Source organism: Oncorhynchus gorbuscha, linkage group LG10 (genome assembly GCF_021184085.1).
Source record: "Oncorhynchus gorbuscha isolate QuinsamMale2020 ecotype Even-year linkage group LG10, OgorEven_v1.0, whole genome shotgun sequence".
Classification (NCBI taxonomy): domain Eukaryota; kingdom Metazoa; phylum Chordata; class Actinopteri; order Salmoniformes; family Salmonidae; genus Oncorhynchus; species Oncorhynchus gorbuscha.
Window position 1 is genome coordinate 96,546,925 of NC_060182.1, and position 13,122 is coordinate 96,560,046.

The 13,122-nt window shown below is 49.7% G+C and overlaps 1 protein-coding gene across 2 annotated transcripts in view; it reads left to right on the top strand.

The window, feature by feature from the left end:
- Positions 1 to 477: 477 nt before the first annotated feature.
- Positions 478 to 13,122, top strand: part of LOC124046802 (DDB1- and CUL4-associated factor 5-like) — a 47,997-nt gene continuing 35,352 nt past the window's right edge. The window contains exons 1-3 of one of the 2 annotated variants that reach the window (XM_046367562.1): positions 478 to 994; positions 2,098 to 2,244; positions 10,918 to 10,954. In XM_046367562.1, the coding sequence (XP_046223518.1) occupies positions 787 to 994; positions 2,098 to 2,244; positions 10,918 to 10,954 (392 nt within the window). In that variant the 5' untranslated portion in view covers positions 478 to 786. The remainder of the gene's footprint in view (positions 995 to 2,097; positions 2,245 to 10,917; positions 10,955 to 13,122) is intronic. The other variant, XM_046367561.1, reaches the window with a different exon arrangement.

The window sequence follows — 13,122 nt, forward strand, 5'->3', positions numbered from 1 at the left end:
ACTTCCTCCATACTGGACAGGAAGTAGATACAGGTCCAAGGTCCTTCTAAATATAACATATGTACACTGGATCTGGCAGCCAAATACATTAATCGAGTCTCAATTGCGACACGGTTCTAGAAACAAAGTCCTTTACTTTCATATCACGTCAAAATAATTTCACAAATAGTGTTTTAACCAGCTTTATCGCCGTTGCAGCCGACAGTATTTTTCAGTGACAACACGGTTCCTCGCGGCCTTCCGTTACTACACACAGGTACACAGGTGTTTGGGAGCATGCCAGATAGTACAGGTGGTCCCATTGTAACGTAAAGATGAGACGGTGTGGGAACCCAAATAAAAGTGGGTGTCAATGTAACTTTTTTTTGTTGTTGAAAATTATTATTTCTCCCCGATATGAAATATTTAAGATCCTACGCTTCGAAACATGTTTAAGGTCACATTTTAAGAATATAAATGGTATAGGCGGGGTTTATGACTGTGGTAACTAGTGACGACCGAAGGGGAGCGGAACCGGAAGCTGAACCGGAAGTGACTACACGGAAACGGCACTGCTGCTGACAACAACAGCATTACGCTCGGGGATATCTCCCTTCTCCTTAACGTAGGTTAGAGACAGACGGATTGCATATATGAACTTGGAAACATGTACAATTTTCGGGGTAATGAAGCGCACAATATCGGGAAAAGTTAAAGTGCACAAGTTGGTGAGGAATTGCAAGCTATCTTTCTGCTGTGTTTTAGCTAAGCAGGCTAACTAGCTAGCTAACGGCTCCAGGAAAGAAAATGAAGGAGGTGAAGGGTTGCGGTATGCGGTCCTCTGTGGGCTTTCTGTCTCAGAGAAGGCTTTTCGGGAACCCGCTGATGAAGGAAGAATTTCAGAGACTCCGGTTGGCAGGATGCACAAGCCTTTACAAGAAAGATATGCTGGGACATTTCGGGTGTGTAAACGCCATTGAGTTTTCCAACAATGGAGGGGAATACCTTGTGTCCGGTAAGTTGGTGAATTGACCATCACTAGTTATGGAAGTTGCTATCCGAGCAGCTAGTGTGTTGACGGATTCCTAGCTGACTAGCTAGCACGTCAGATATCAAGCTTAGTTGGTTAGGACGGCGAATATGCACATTTTGCTCCCTGTTAATCTATTGTCAACATGCCAATTGGTAAATTATGACCAGGAAAAAAAGACTGGCATGTACAGGCCAAGCCTGCATGCGTAAAACTGACAATCATTTTGGCTAACGACTAGCAAATAAAACCTAACGTTAGCTAGGTTAGCTTGTCAGCTGGATAACATGCTAACGTTACCACAACATTACCAAGTATGTCTATCTGTGACATGACTGTAGCAGCAAGCTGTAATATTCAGAATCAAAATGATTCACCTTGCTGAATATAGGTTTCTCATGTTTTGGTATGTTTGTTTTATTGCTGTTATTGGTCTGTTTAATTGTGTCGTATGCTTCATCTCTAGTTCTGATCTCATACGCTGTGCAGTTTTATACGTTCCTGCTCCTTCCTTTGATATCGGGTTGATTTTCATAACCCCCCCACCATAATTCCTCTTGCTAAGATTAGGATCTGTATTTATATATTTAAAATTGATTAAATAAATGGTTTTCATTATCAATCTACACACAAAGCAAAAACAGGTTTTTAGAAATGTTTTGCAAATTTCATAAGAAATTAAAAACGAATACCTTATAAGTATTCAGACCCTTCGTGAAGGTCAGTCAATTTGAAAAATTTCAAGAACTTTGAAAGTTAAAGTGCAGTTGCAAAAACCATCAAGCGTTATGATGAAACTGGCTCTCGTGAGGAACGCCACAGGAATGAAATACCCAGAGTTGCCTCTGCTTCAGAGGATAAGTTCATTAGTTACCAGCTTCAGAAATCAGGAAAATAACTGCACCTCAGATTGGACCCCAAATAAATGCTTCACAGAGTTCAAGTAACAGACACATCTCAACGTCAACTGTTCAGAGTCGAGTGTGTTTCTCTACTGGTGGGCCTTGCAAGAGTAATAACCCCAGACCAAACCACGAGTTTGTTTTCACTGGTTTTGTTTACTGTGGATGCGTCTTCCCTATCTACAGGAGGGGACGACCGCAGAGTGCTGCTGTGGGATATGGAGAGAGTTCTCCATGCTCGCTCGGCCAAGCCTCTCATACTGAAGGGAGAACACCTCTCCAACATCTTCTGCCTGGCCTTCGACAGCACCAACAAGAGGGTGTTCTCTGGGGGTGAGACAAAATACAATTGTCCGTTTTGTTTTAGTTCTGAGCACGGGATGGTCGGAGTAAGTAAGTCCAAATCAAAGTATGCGAAACGGACCATGTGGGGCACAACGCAACGTTTCTTGAAATCAATGGCGTTCGTTATTTGAGCTGAAGTGAGAGAGAATAAACTCAGAATGGTTGCCCATTCACATCTCCATATTTTGCCTGATTTAAATATTTTAGCTTGCTACGTTAATAAACACATACTGTGTTCGCTTTGGCACGTTTACCTGCCTACAATGCCAACTGTAGTGTGCGTAGATCGCAAGTCAATAGGGCGAACTGGCTAGCTACTACTGTTAGCTAGCTAGATAGCCACGTATAATTGGTAGCTAACAACTACCAACGAAGAATTAACATCAACCAAGCATAACATTCGTTTTGGGTCATTTTTTTTTTCTGTAGTAGGGGGAGTGAGAGGTAATACAGTAGGGGGAGTGCTGCTCAGTGGGAGGTAATACAGTAGGGGGTGTGAGGTAATACAGTAGGGGAGTGCTGCTCAGTGTGAGGCAATACAGTAGGGGGAGTGCTGCTCAGTGTGAGGTAATACAGTAGGGGGAGTGCTGCTCAGCGTGAGGTAATACAGTAGGGGAGTGTGAGGTAATACAGTAGGGGAGTGCTGCTCAGCGTGAGGTAATACAGTAGGGGGAGTGTGAGGTAATACAGTAGGGGAGTGTGAGGTAATACAGTAGGGGGAGTGCTGCTCAGCGTGAGGTAATACAGTAGGGGGAGTGTGAGGTAATACAGTAGGGGGAGTGTGAGGTAATACAGTAGGGGGAGTGCTGCTCAGTGTGAGGTAATACAGTAGGGGAGTGTGAGGTAATACAGTAGGGGAGTGTGAGGTAATACAGTAGGGGAGTGTGAGGTAATACAGTAGGGGAGTGCTGCTCAGTGTGAGGTAATACAGTAGGGGGAGTGTGAGGTAATACAGTAGGGGGAGTGTGAGGTAATACAGTAGGGGGAGTGCTGCTCAGCGTGAGGTAATACAGTAGGGGGAGTGTGAGGTGATACAGTAGGGGGAGTGTGAGGTAATACAGTAGGGGGAGTGTGAGGTAATACAGTAGGGGAGTGCTGCTCAGCGTGAGGTAATACAGTAGGGGGAGTGCTGAGGTAATACAGTAAGGGAGTGCTGCTCAGCGTGTGGTAATACAGTAGGGGAGTGCTGAGGTAATACAGTAGGGGAGTGCTGAGGTAATACAGTAGGGGAGTGCTGCTCAGTGTGAGGTAATACAGTAGGGGGAGTGCTGAGGTAATACAGTAGGGGAGTGCTGCTCAGTGTGAGGTAATACAGTAGGGGGAGTGCTGCTCAGTGTGAGGTAATACAGTAGGGGGAGTGCTGCTCAGTGTGAGGTAATACAGTAGGGGGAGTGCTGCTCAGCGTGAGGTAATACAGTAGGGGAGTGCTGAGGTAATACAGTAGGGGAGTGCTGCTCATCGTGAGGTAATACAGTAGGGGAGTGCTGATCAGCATGAGGTAATACAGTAGGGGGTGCTGCTCAGCATGAGGTAATACAGTAGGGGGAGTGCTGATCAGCATGAGGTAATACAGTAGGGGTAGTGTGAGGTAATACAGTAGGGGGAGTGCTGATCAGCGTGAGGTAATACAGTAGGGGGAGTGCTGAGGTAATACAGTAGGGGGAGTGCTGCTCAGCGTGAGGTAATACAGTAGGGGGAGTGCTGCTCAGCGTGAGGTAATACAGTAGGGGGAGGGCTGCTCAGCGTGAGGTAATACAGTAGGGGGAGGTGCTGCTCAGCGTGAGGTAATACAGTAGGGGGAGTGCTGCTCAGCGTGAGGTAATACAGTAGGGGGAGTGCTGCTCAGTGTGAGGTAATACATTAGAATGATTCTCTAATGTCATGTTTTATGCGTTCTCCACACACTAATCCTCACAGGAAACGTACTCAAGAGAATGCACTGGAGCATGAGTGTGGAACACAACACTATGCATCTTGATGAACACCCACAGTTGGAGTTCAGACAGAGTTTTAGATCATGGTTTGACAGGCTTTGAGTGGTGACTACTGGTTAATCTACCACTATGGGAGTTATAGTGGTTCACTTCATATTAGTTTGTAGAGGGCTCGAGTTAGCTGACATCAGCTGTTTATATAAATCGATATGTTGTTTTTCAGAAATCACACCACTACTTTATAAGGACTGGTAGGTAGCAGCATACAGTACATAACACATTCATAATAATTTGTCGGCGCTCTGTACGTGTCAACAACTCAATTTATTAGGTACGACCATCTCGTACAGGGTCTGGACCCCCCCCCCACCCCTTTTCATCCAGAACAGCCTAAATTCTTCGGGGCATTCTACACGGTGTCGGAATCATTCCACAGGCATGTTGGTCCATGCAGACGCGATGGCATCACACAGTTTCTGCACATTGAACGGTGGTATGTTTTTATGCTGTGAACAGCCCCCTTTGCATCTCACCCCCAAATATACTCTATTTTTACATGTGTCAGAGCGCCGTGTCTCTGCAGGTTTTCACTCCTCCCTTGTGCTTGATTGATGAGTTAAGGTCACTTGTAAGGAACTCTCATCACCTGGTTGTCTAGGTATTATTTGGTAAAAAACAAAAACCTGCAGACACCAGACCCTCCATGGAATGAATACCTCTACTCTACTGGGCTGTGGTCTAGGGACTGAACAGGAGACTCAAGTAAATTAAACTCGCTGTCTTGTTCCAGGCAATGTTTTTCCACTCCTCAATTGTCCAGTGTTGATCACTTGCCTACTGGAGCCGCTTCTCGTTGTTTTTAGCTGATAGGAGTGGAGCCCGGTGTTGGTCGGTGTGCTGCTATAGCCAGGTGTTGGTCGGTGTGTTGCTATAGCCCGGTGTTGGCCGGTCTGCTGCTATAGCCCGGTGTTGGCCGGTCTGCTGCTATAGCCCGGTGTTGGCCGGTGTGCTGCTATAGCCAGGTGTTGGCCGGTGTGCTGCTATAGCCCGGTGTGCTGCTATAGCCCGGTGTGCTGCTATAGCCCGGTGTTGGCTGTCTGCTGCTATAGCCAGGTGTTGGCCGGTGTGCTGCTATAGCCCGGTGTTGGCTGGTCTGCTGCTATAGTCCGGTGTTGGCTGGTCTGCTGCTATAGTCCGGTGTTGGCTGGTCTGCTGCTATAGTCCGGTGTTGGCTGTCTGCTGCTATAGCCCGGTGTTGGCCGGTCTGCTGCTATAGCCCGGTGTTGGTCGGTGTGCTGCTATAGCCAGGTGTTGGCCGGTGTGCTGCTATAGCCCGGTGTGCTGCTATAGCCCGGTGTTGGCTGTCTGCTGCTATAGCCAGGTGTTGGCCGGTGTGCTCCTATAGCCAGGTGTTGGTCTGTGTGCTGCTATAGCCAGGTGTTGGTCTGTGTGCTGCTATAGCCCGGTGTGCTGCTATAGCCAGGTGTTGGTCTGTCTGCTGCTATAGCCCGGTGTTGGTCTGTCTGCTGCTATAGCCCGGTGTTGGCTGTCTGCTGCTATAGCCCGGTGTTGGCCGGTGTGCTGCTATAGCCAGGTGTTGGTCTGTGTGCTGCTATAGCCAGGTGTTGGTCTGTGTGCTGCTATAGCCAGGTGTTGGTCTGTGTGCTGCTATAGCCCGGTGTTTTGGCCGGTGTGCTGCTATAGCCAGGTGTTGGCCGGTGTGCTGCTATAGCCAGGTGTTGGCCGGTGTGCTGCTATAGCCAGGTGTTGGCCGGTGTGCTGCTATAGCCAGGTGTTGGCCGGTGTGCTGCTATAGCCAGGTGTTGGCCGGTGTGCTGCTATAGCCAGGTGTTGGCCGGTGTGCTGCTATAGCCCGGTGTTGTCTGTCTGCTGCTATAGCCAGGTGTTGGCCGGTGTGTTGCTATAGCCAGGTGTTGGCCGGTGTGCTGCTATAGCCCGGTGTTGTCTGTCTGCTGCTATAGCCAGGTGTTGGCCGGTGTGTTGCTATAGCCAGGTGTTGGCCGGTGTGCTGCTATAGCCAGGTGTTGGCCGGTGTGCTGCTATAGCCAGGTGTTGGCCGGTGTGCTGCTATAGCCAGGTGTTGGCCGGTGTGCTGCTATAGCGCGGTGTTGGTCTGTCTGCTGCTATAGCCAGGTGTTGGCCGGTCTGCTGCTATAGCCAGGTGTTGGCCGGTGTGCTGCTATAGCCAGGTGTTGGTCTGTGTGCTGCTATAGCCAGGTGTTGGTCTGTGTGCTGCTATAGCCAGGTGTTGGTCTGTGTGCTGCTATAGCCCGGTGTTTTGGCCGGTGTGCTGCTATAGCCAGGTGTTGGCCGGTGTGCTGCTATAGCCAGGTGTTGGCCGGTGTGCTGCTATAGCCAGGTGTTGGCCGGTGTGCTGCTATAGCCAGGTGTTGGCCGGTGTGCTGCTATAGCCCGGTGTTGTCTGTCTGCTGCTATAGCCAGGTGTTGGCCGGTGTGTTGCTATAGCCAGGTGTTGGCCGGTGTGCTGCTATAGCCCGGTGTTGTCTGTCTGCTGCTATAGCCAGGTGTTGGCCGGTGTGTTGCTATAGCCAGGTGTTGGCCGGTGTGCTGCTATAGCCAGGTGTTGGCCGGTGTGCTGCTATAGCCAGGTGTTGGCCGGTGTGCTGCTATAGCCAGGTGTTGGCCGGTGTGCTGCTATAGCCCGGTGTTGGTCTGTCTGCTGCTATAGCCAGGTGTTGGCCGGTCTGCTGCTATAGCCAGGTGTTGGTCGGTCTGCTGCTATAGCCAGGTGTTGGCCGGTCTGCTGCTATAGCCAGGTGTTGGCCGGTGTGCTGCTATAGCCCGGTGTTGGTCTGTCTGCTGCTATAGCCAGGTGTTGGTCTGTCTGCTGCTATAGCCCGGTGTTGGTCTGTCTGCTGCTATAGCCAGGTGTTGGCCGGTCTGCTGCTATAGCCAGGTGTTGGCCGGTCTGCTGCTATAGCCCGGTGTTGGCCGGTGTGCTGCTATAGCCAGGTGTTGGCTGTCTGCTGCTATAGCCCGGTGTTGGCCGGTCTGCTGCTATAGCCAGGTGTTGGTCTGTGTGCTGCTATAGCCCGGTGTTGGCTGTCTGCTGCTATAGCCCGGTGTTGGCTGTCTGCTGCTATAGCCCGGTGTTGGCTGTCTGCTGCTATAGCCAGGTGTTGGTCTGTGTGCTGCTATAGCCCGCTGTTGGCCGGTCTGCTGCTATAGCCCGGTGTTGGCTGTCTGCTGCTATAGCCCGGTGTTGGCTGTCTGCTGCTATAGCCCGGTGTTGGCTGTCTGCTGCTATAGCCAGGTGTTGGTCTGTGTGCTGCTATAGCCCGGTGTTTTGGCCGGTGTGCTGCTATAGCCAGGTGTTGGCCGGTGTGCTGCTATAGCCAGGTGTTGGCCGGTGTGCTGCTATAGCCCGGTGTTTTGGCCGGTGTGCTGCTATAGCCAGGTGTTGGCCGGTGTGCTGCTATAGCCCAGTTTTGGCCGGTGTGCTGCTATAGCCAGGTGTTGGTCGGTCTGCTGCTATAGCCAGGTGTTGGCCGGTCTGCTGCTATAGCCAGGTGTTGGCCGGTGTGCTGCTATAGCCCGGTGTTGGTCTGTCTGCTGCTATAACCAGGTGTTGGCTGTCTGCTGCTATAGCCCGGTGTTGGTCTGTCTGCTGCTATAGCCAGGTGTTGGCCGGTCTGCTGCTATAGCCAGGTGTTGGCCGGTGTGCTGCTATAGCCCGCTGTTGGCCGGTCTGCTGCTATAGCCAGGTGTTGGCTGTCTGCTGCTATAGCCCGGTGTTGGCCGGTCTGCTGCTATAGCCAGGTGTTGGTCTGTGTGCTGCTATAGCCCGGTGTTGGCTGTCTGCTGCTATAGCCCGGTGTTGGCTGTCTGCTGCTATAGCCCGGTGTTGGCTGTCTGCTGCTATAGCCAGGTGTTGGTCTGTGTGTTGCTATAGCCCGGTGTTGGCCGGTCTGCTGCTATAGCCCGGTGTTGGCTGTCTGCTGCTATAGCCCGGTGTTGGCTGTCTGCTGCTATAGCCAGGTGTTGGTCTGTGTGCTGCTATAGCCCGGTGTTTTGGCCGGTGTGCTGCTATAGCCAGGTGTTGGCCGGTGTGCTGCTATAGCCAGGTGTTGGCCGGTGTGCTGCTATAGCCCGGTGTTTTGGCCGGTGTGCTGCTATAGCCAGGTGTTGGCCGGTGTGCTGCTATAGCCCAGTTTTGGCCGGTGTGCTGCTATAGCCAGGTGTTGGCCGGTGTGCTGCTATAGCCAGGTGTTGGCCGGTGTGCTGCTATAGCCCGGTGTTTTGGCCGGTGTGCTGCTATAGCCCAGTTTTGGCTGTCTGCTGCTATAGCCAGGTGTTGGTCGGTCTGCTGCTATAGCCAGGTGTTGGTCGGTCTGCTGCTATAGCCAGGTGTTGGTCGGTCTGCTGCTATAGCCAGGTGTTGGTCGGTCTGCTGCTATAGCCAGGTGTTGGTCGGTCTGCTGCTATAGCCAGGTGTTGGTCGGTCTGCTGCTATAGCCAGGTGTTGGTCGGTCTGCTGCTATAGCCAGGTGTTGGTCGGTCTGCTGCTATAGCCCTGTGTTGGTCGGTCTGCTGCTATAGCCCTGTGTTGGTCGGTCTGCTGCTATAGCCCTGTGTTGGTCGGTCTGCTGCTATAGCCAGGTGTTGGTCGGTCTGCTGCTATAGCCCGGTGTTGTCTGTCTGCTGCTATAGCCCTGTGTTGGTCGGTCTGCTGCTATAGCCAGGTGTTGGTCGGTCTGCTGCTATAGCCCGGTGTTGGTCGGTCTGCTGCTATAGCCCGGTGTTGTCTGTCTGCTGCTATAGCCCTGTGTTGGTCGGTCTGCTGCTATAGCCCGGTGTTGGTCGGTCTGCTGCTATAGCCCGGTGTTGTCTGTCTGCTGCTATAGCCCGGTGTTGTCTGTCTGCTGCTATAGCCCGGTGTTGTCTGTCTGCTGCTATAGCCCGGTGTTGTCTGTCTGCTGCTATAGCCCGGTGTTGTCTGTCTGCTGCTATAGCCCGGTGTTGGTCGGTCTGCTGCTATAGCCTGGTGTTGGTCGGTCTGCTGCTATAGCCTGGTGTTGGTCGGTCTGCTGCTATAGCCTGGTGTTGGTCGGTCTGCTGCTATAGCCTGGTGTTGGTCGGTCTGCTGCTATAGCCTGGTGTTGGTCGGTCTGCTGCTATAGCCAGGTGTTGGTCGGTCTGCTGCTATAGCCTGGTGTTGGTCGGTCTGCTGCTATAGCCAGGTGTTGGTCGGTCTGCTGCTATAGCCCTGTGTTGGTCGGTCTGCTGCTATGCTTTAGCCCATCTGTGACAAGGACTGACGAGTTGTGCGTTCCGAGATGTTCTGCAAACCACTATTCCACTGCACCGTTATTTGTCTGTTTCTGTTTCACACGGTTGATGAACGTCTCCTCCTGGTTACAGTGAAACCAAATGGAACAGTCAGACTCATTTACAATAAGAGATGTGAAAACCAGTAAAAAAATATATATAAATAAGCCCTGGGTATTGTTAAAAAAACACAATTCCCATCTGTGATTGGCTGACTGCTGCAGGACATAAGTAACTGGAGCTGTTGTTTCAGAGTATGAGAGGCTTCAATTGGTGAACAGAACAGGCCTGCTGTATGTGAGGGACAACACAGAGAACAGGCCTGCTGTATGTGAGGGACAACACAGAGAACAGGCCTGCTGTATGTGAGGGACAACACAGAGAACAGGCCTGCTGTATGTGAGGGACAACACAGAGAACAGGCCTGCTGTATGTGAGGGACAACACAGAGAACAGGCCTGCTGTATGTGAGGGACAACACAGAGAACAGGCCTGCTGTATGTGAGGGACAACACAGAGAACAGGCCTGCTGTATGTGAGGGACAACACAGAGAACAGGCCTGCTGTATGCCTGTTTTAACTTGTACAGTTTTTGCTATTGTCCTTCGACCTCTCTCTTCGCCCACAGGTCTGCCGCTGACTGGAGGATTTTTGTTTGTCACACTATTCTCTGTAAACCCTAGACAACGGTGTGCCCGAGACACTGGAACCAGTGTGCCTGGCACAGACGATTATACAATGCTCAGGTCACTCATTTTGCCCCCACTCAATCGGAACAGTAGCTGAATGCCTTGATGCCTGTCTGCCTGCTTTTTATATAGGAAAACACAGCCACGTGACTCACTGTCTGTAGAAGGGATCCTTTTTAAAAAAATGGGTGGTGTACCTAATAAACTGGCCTGGGTGTATTTGTTTTGCCACTGTAGTATCAGTTATACTGCAATGAAAAAACATGCAGTTGTTGCCCTAAGCATGTCATATGTTCTTATGTGCCTCTGTTTTGGTTATGAATGGGGTATGAAGTCTTTATCTAGGTATCCTTCAACTAAAGTGTTCTAATTAAACAATAAGGCATAACCGTGTGTGGTATATGGCCGATATACCACGGCTAAGGGCTGTTCTTACGCACAACGCAACGTGGAGTGCCTGGATGCTATAGCTGTGGTATATTGACCATATATCATATCACAAAACCCCCCTGAGGTACCTTATTGCTGTTATAAACTGTTTACCAATGTAAAAATACATGTTTTGTCATACCTGTGGTATACGGTCAGATATACCACGGGTGTCAGCCAATCATCATTCAGGGCTCGAACCATCCAGTTTATAGTATTTAGATTTAGTGTTCTATGGGTCCGACGCGTAGCCTGATTTTCATGTGTTAATTTGTGGTCTGTTGTGTCTCTTTCTCAAGGTAACGACGAACAGGTCATCCTCCATGATGTAGAGCAGTGAGTATATTATCAGTCTTCATCAGTGTGTACCTACACTGGAATCTGGCTTCTGCCTCGTCTTCATCAGTGTGTGCCTACACTGGAATCTGGCTTCTGCCTCGTCTTCATCAGTGTGTACCTACACTGGAATCTGGCTTCTGCCTCGTCTTCATCAGTGTGCACCTACACTGGAATCTGGCTTCTGCCTCGTTCCACCCCATCTCCTTGTACCTGTCTCTCGTTCCACCCCATCTCCTTGTACCTGCCTCTCGTTCCACCCCATCTCCTTGTACCTGCCTCTCGTTCCACCCCATCTCCTTGTACCTGCCTCTCGTTCCACCCCATCTCCTTGTACCTGCCTCTCGTTCCACCCCATCTCCTTGTATGTACCTGCCTCTCGTTCCACCCCATCTCCTTGTATGTACCTGCCTCTCGTTCCACCCCATCTCCTTGTATGTACCTGCCTCTCGTTCCACCCCATCTCCTTGTATGTACCTGCCTCTCGTTCCACCCAGTCTCCTTGTATGTACCTGCCTCTCGTTCCACCCCGTCTCCTTGTACCTGCCTCTCGTTCCACCCCGTCTCCTTGTACCTGCCTCTCGTTCCACCCCGTCTCCTTGTATGTACCTGCCTCTCGTTCCACCCCGTCTCCTTGTATGTACCTGCCTCTCGTTCCACCCCATCTCCTTGTACCTGCCTCTCGTTCCACCCCATCTCCTTGTACCTGCCTCTCGTTCCACCCCATCTCCTTGTACCTGCCTCTCGTTCCACCCCATCTCCTTGTACCTGCCTCTCGTTCCACCCCATCTCCTTGTACCTGCCTCTCGTTCCACCCCGTCTGCCTCGAGCTCCTTCAAAGTGTTTACTTTGTCTGAAATACTCAAATGCATGTTTTATGTTTTTAGTCACAAATGTATGTTTTTATTTAAATTAAATTTTAAATTGGTTCCCAATCCAGCTACTTAGAAAGCATGTGGGTCTTTTCTATAAATCAAGTGATCAACATTCTTCTTTTTAATAGTTTGATATACATTTAAATATGATTTATCTTGCAGCTTCACATGTGTAGTTACAGGAATTATGGTCTAGACCATAACGCCTAGCAACAACAAAACATATACAGTACCAGTCAGAAGTTTGGACACACCTACACATTCAAGTGTTTTTCTTTTCTTTTTTACTATTTTCTACATTGTTGAATGATAGTAAAGACATCAAAACTAGGAAATAACACATACAGTATCATGTAGTAACCAAAACTTCTAAGTGGTAGGTTAGTATAGACACGTGGCTTCATTCTAAGTGGTAGGTCAGTATAGACACGTGGCTTCATTCTAAGTGGTAGGTTAGTATAGACACGTGGCTTCATTCTAAGTGGTAGGTTAGTGGTAGGTCAGTATAGACACGTGGCTTCATTCTAAGTGGTAGGTTAGTATAGACACGTGGCTTCATTCTAAGTGGTAGGTTAGTGGTAGGTCAGTATAGACACGTGGCTTCATTCTAAGTGGTAGGTCAGTATAGACAAGTGGCTTCATTCTAAGTGGTAGGTCAGTATAGACACGTGGCTTCATTCTAAGTGGTAGGTTAGTATAGACACGTGGCTTCATTCTAAGTGGTAGGTTAGTGGTAGGTCAGTATAGACACGTGGCTTCATTCTAAGTGGTAGGTTAGTATAGACACGTGGCTTCATTCTAAGTGGTAGGTTAGTGGTAGGTCAGTATAGACACGTGGCTTCATTCTAAGTGGTAGGTCAGTATAGACAAGTGGCTTCATTCTAAGTGGTAGGTCAGTATAGACACGTGGCTTCATTCTAAGTGGTAGGTTAGTATAGACACGTGGCTTCATTCTAAGTGGTAGGTTAGTGGTAGGTCAGTATAGACACGTGGCTTCATTCTAAGTGGTAGGTCAGTATAGACACGTGGCTTCATTCTAAGTGGTAGGTTAGTATAGACACGTGGCTTCATTCTAAGTGGTAGGTTAGTGGTAGGTCAGTATAGACACGTGGCTTCATTCTAAGTGGTAGGTTAGTATAGACACGTGGCTTCATTCTAAGTGGTAGGTTAGTGGTAGGTCAGTATAGACACGTGGCTTCATTCTAAGTGGTAGGTTAGTGGTAGGTCAGTATAGACACGTGGCTTCATTCTAAGTGGTAGGTTAGTATAGACACGTGGCTTCATTCTAAGTGG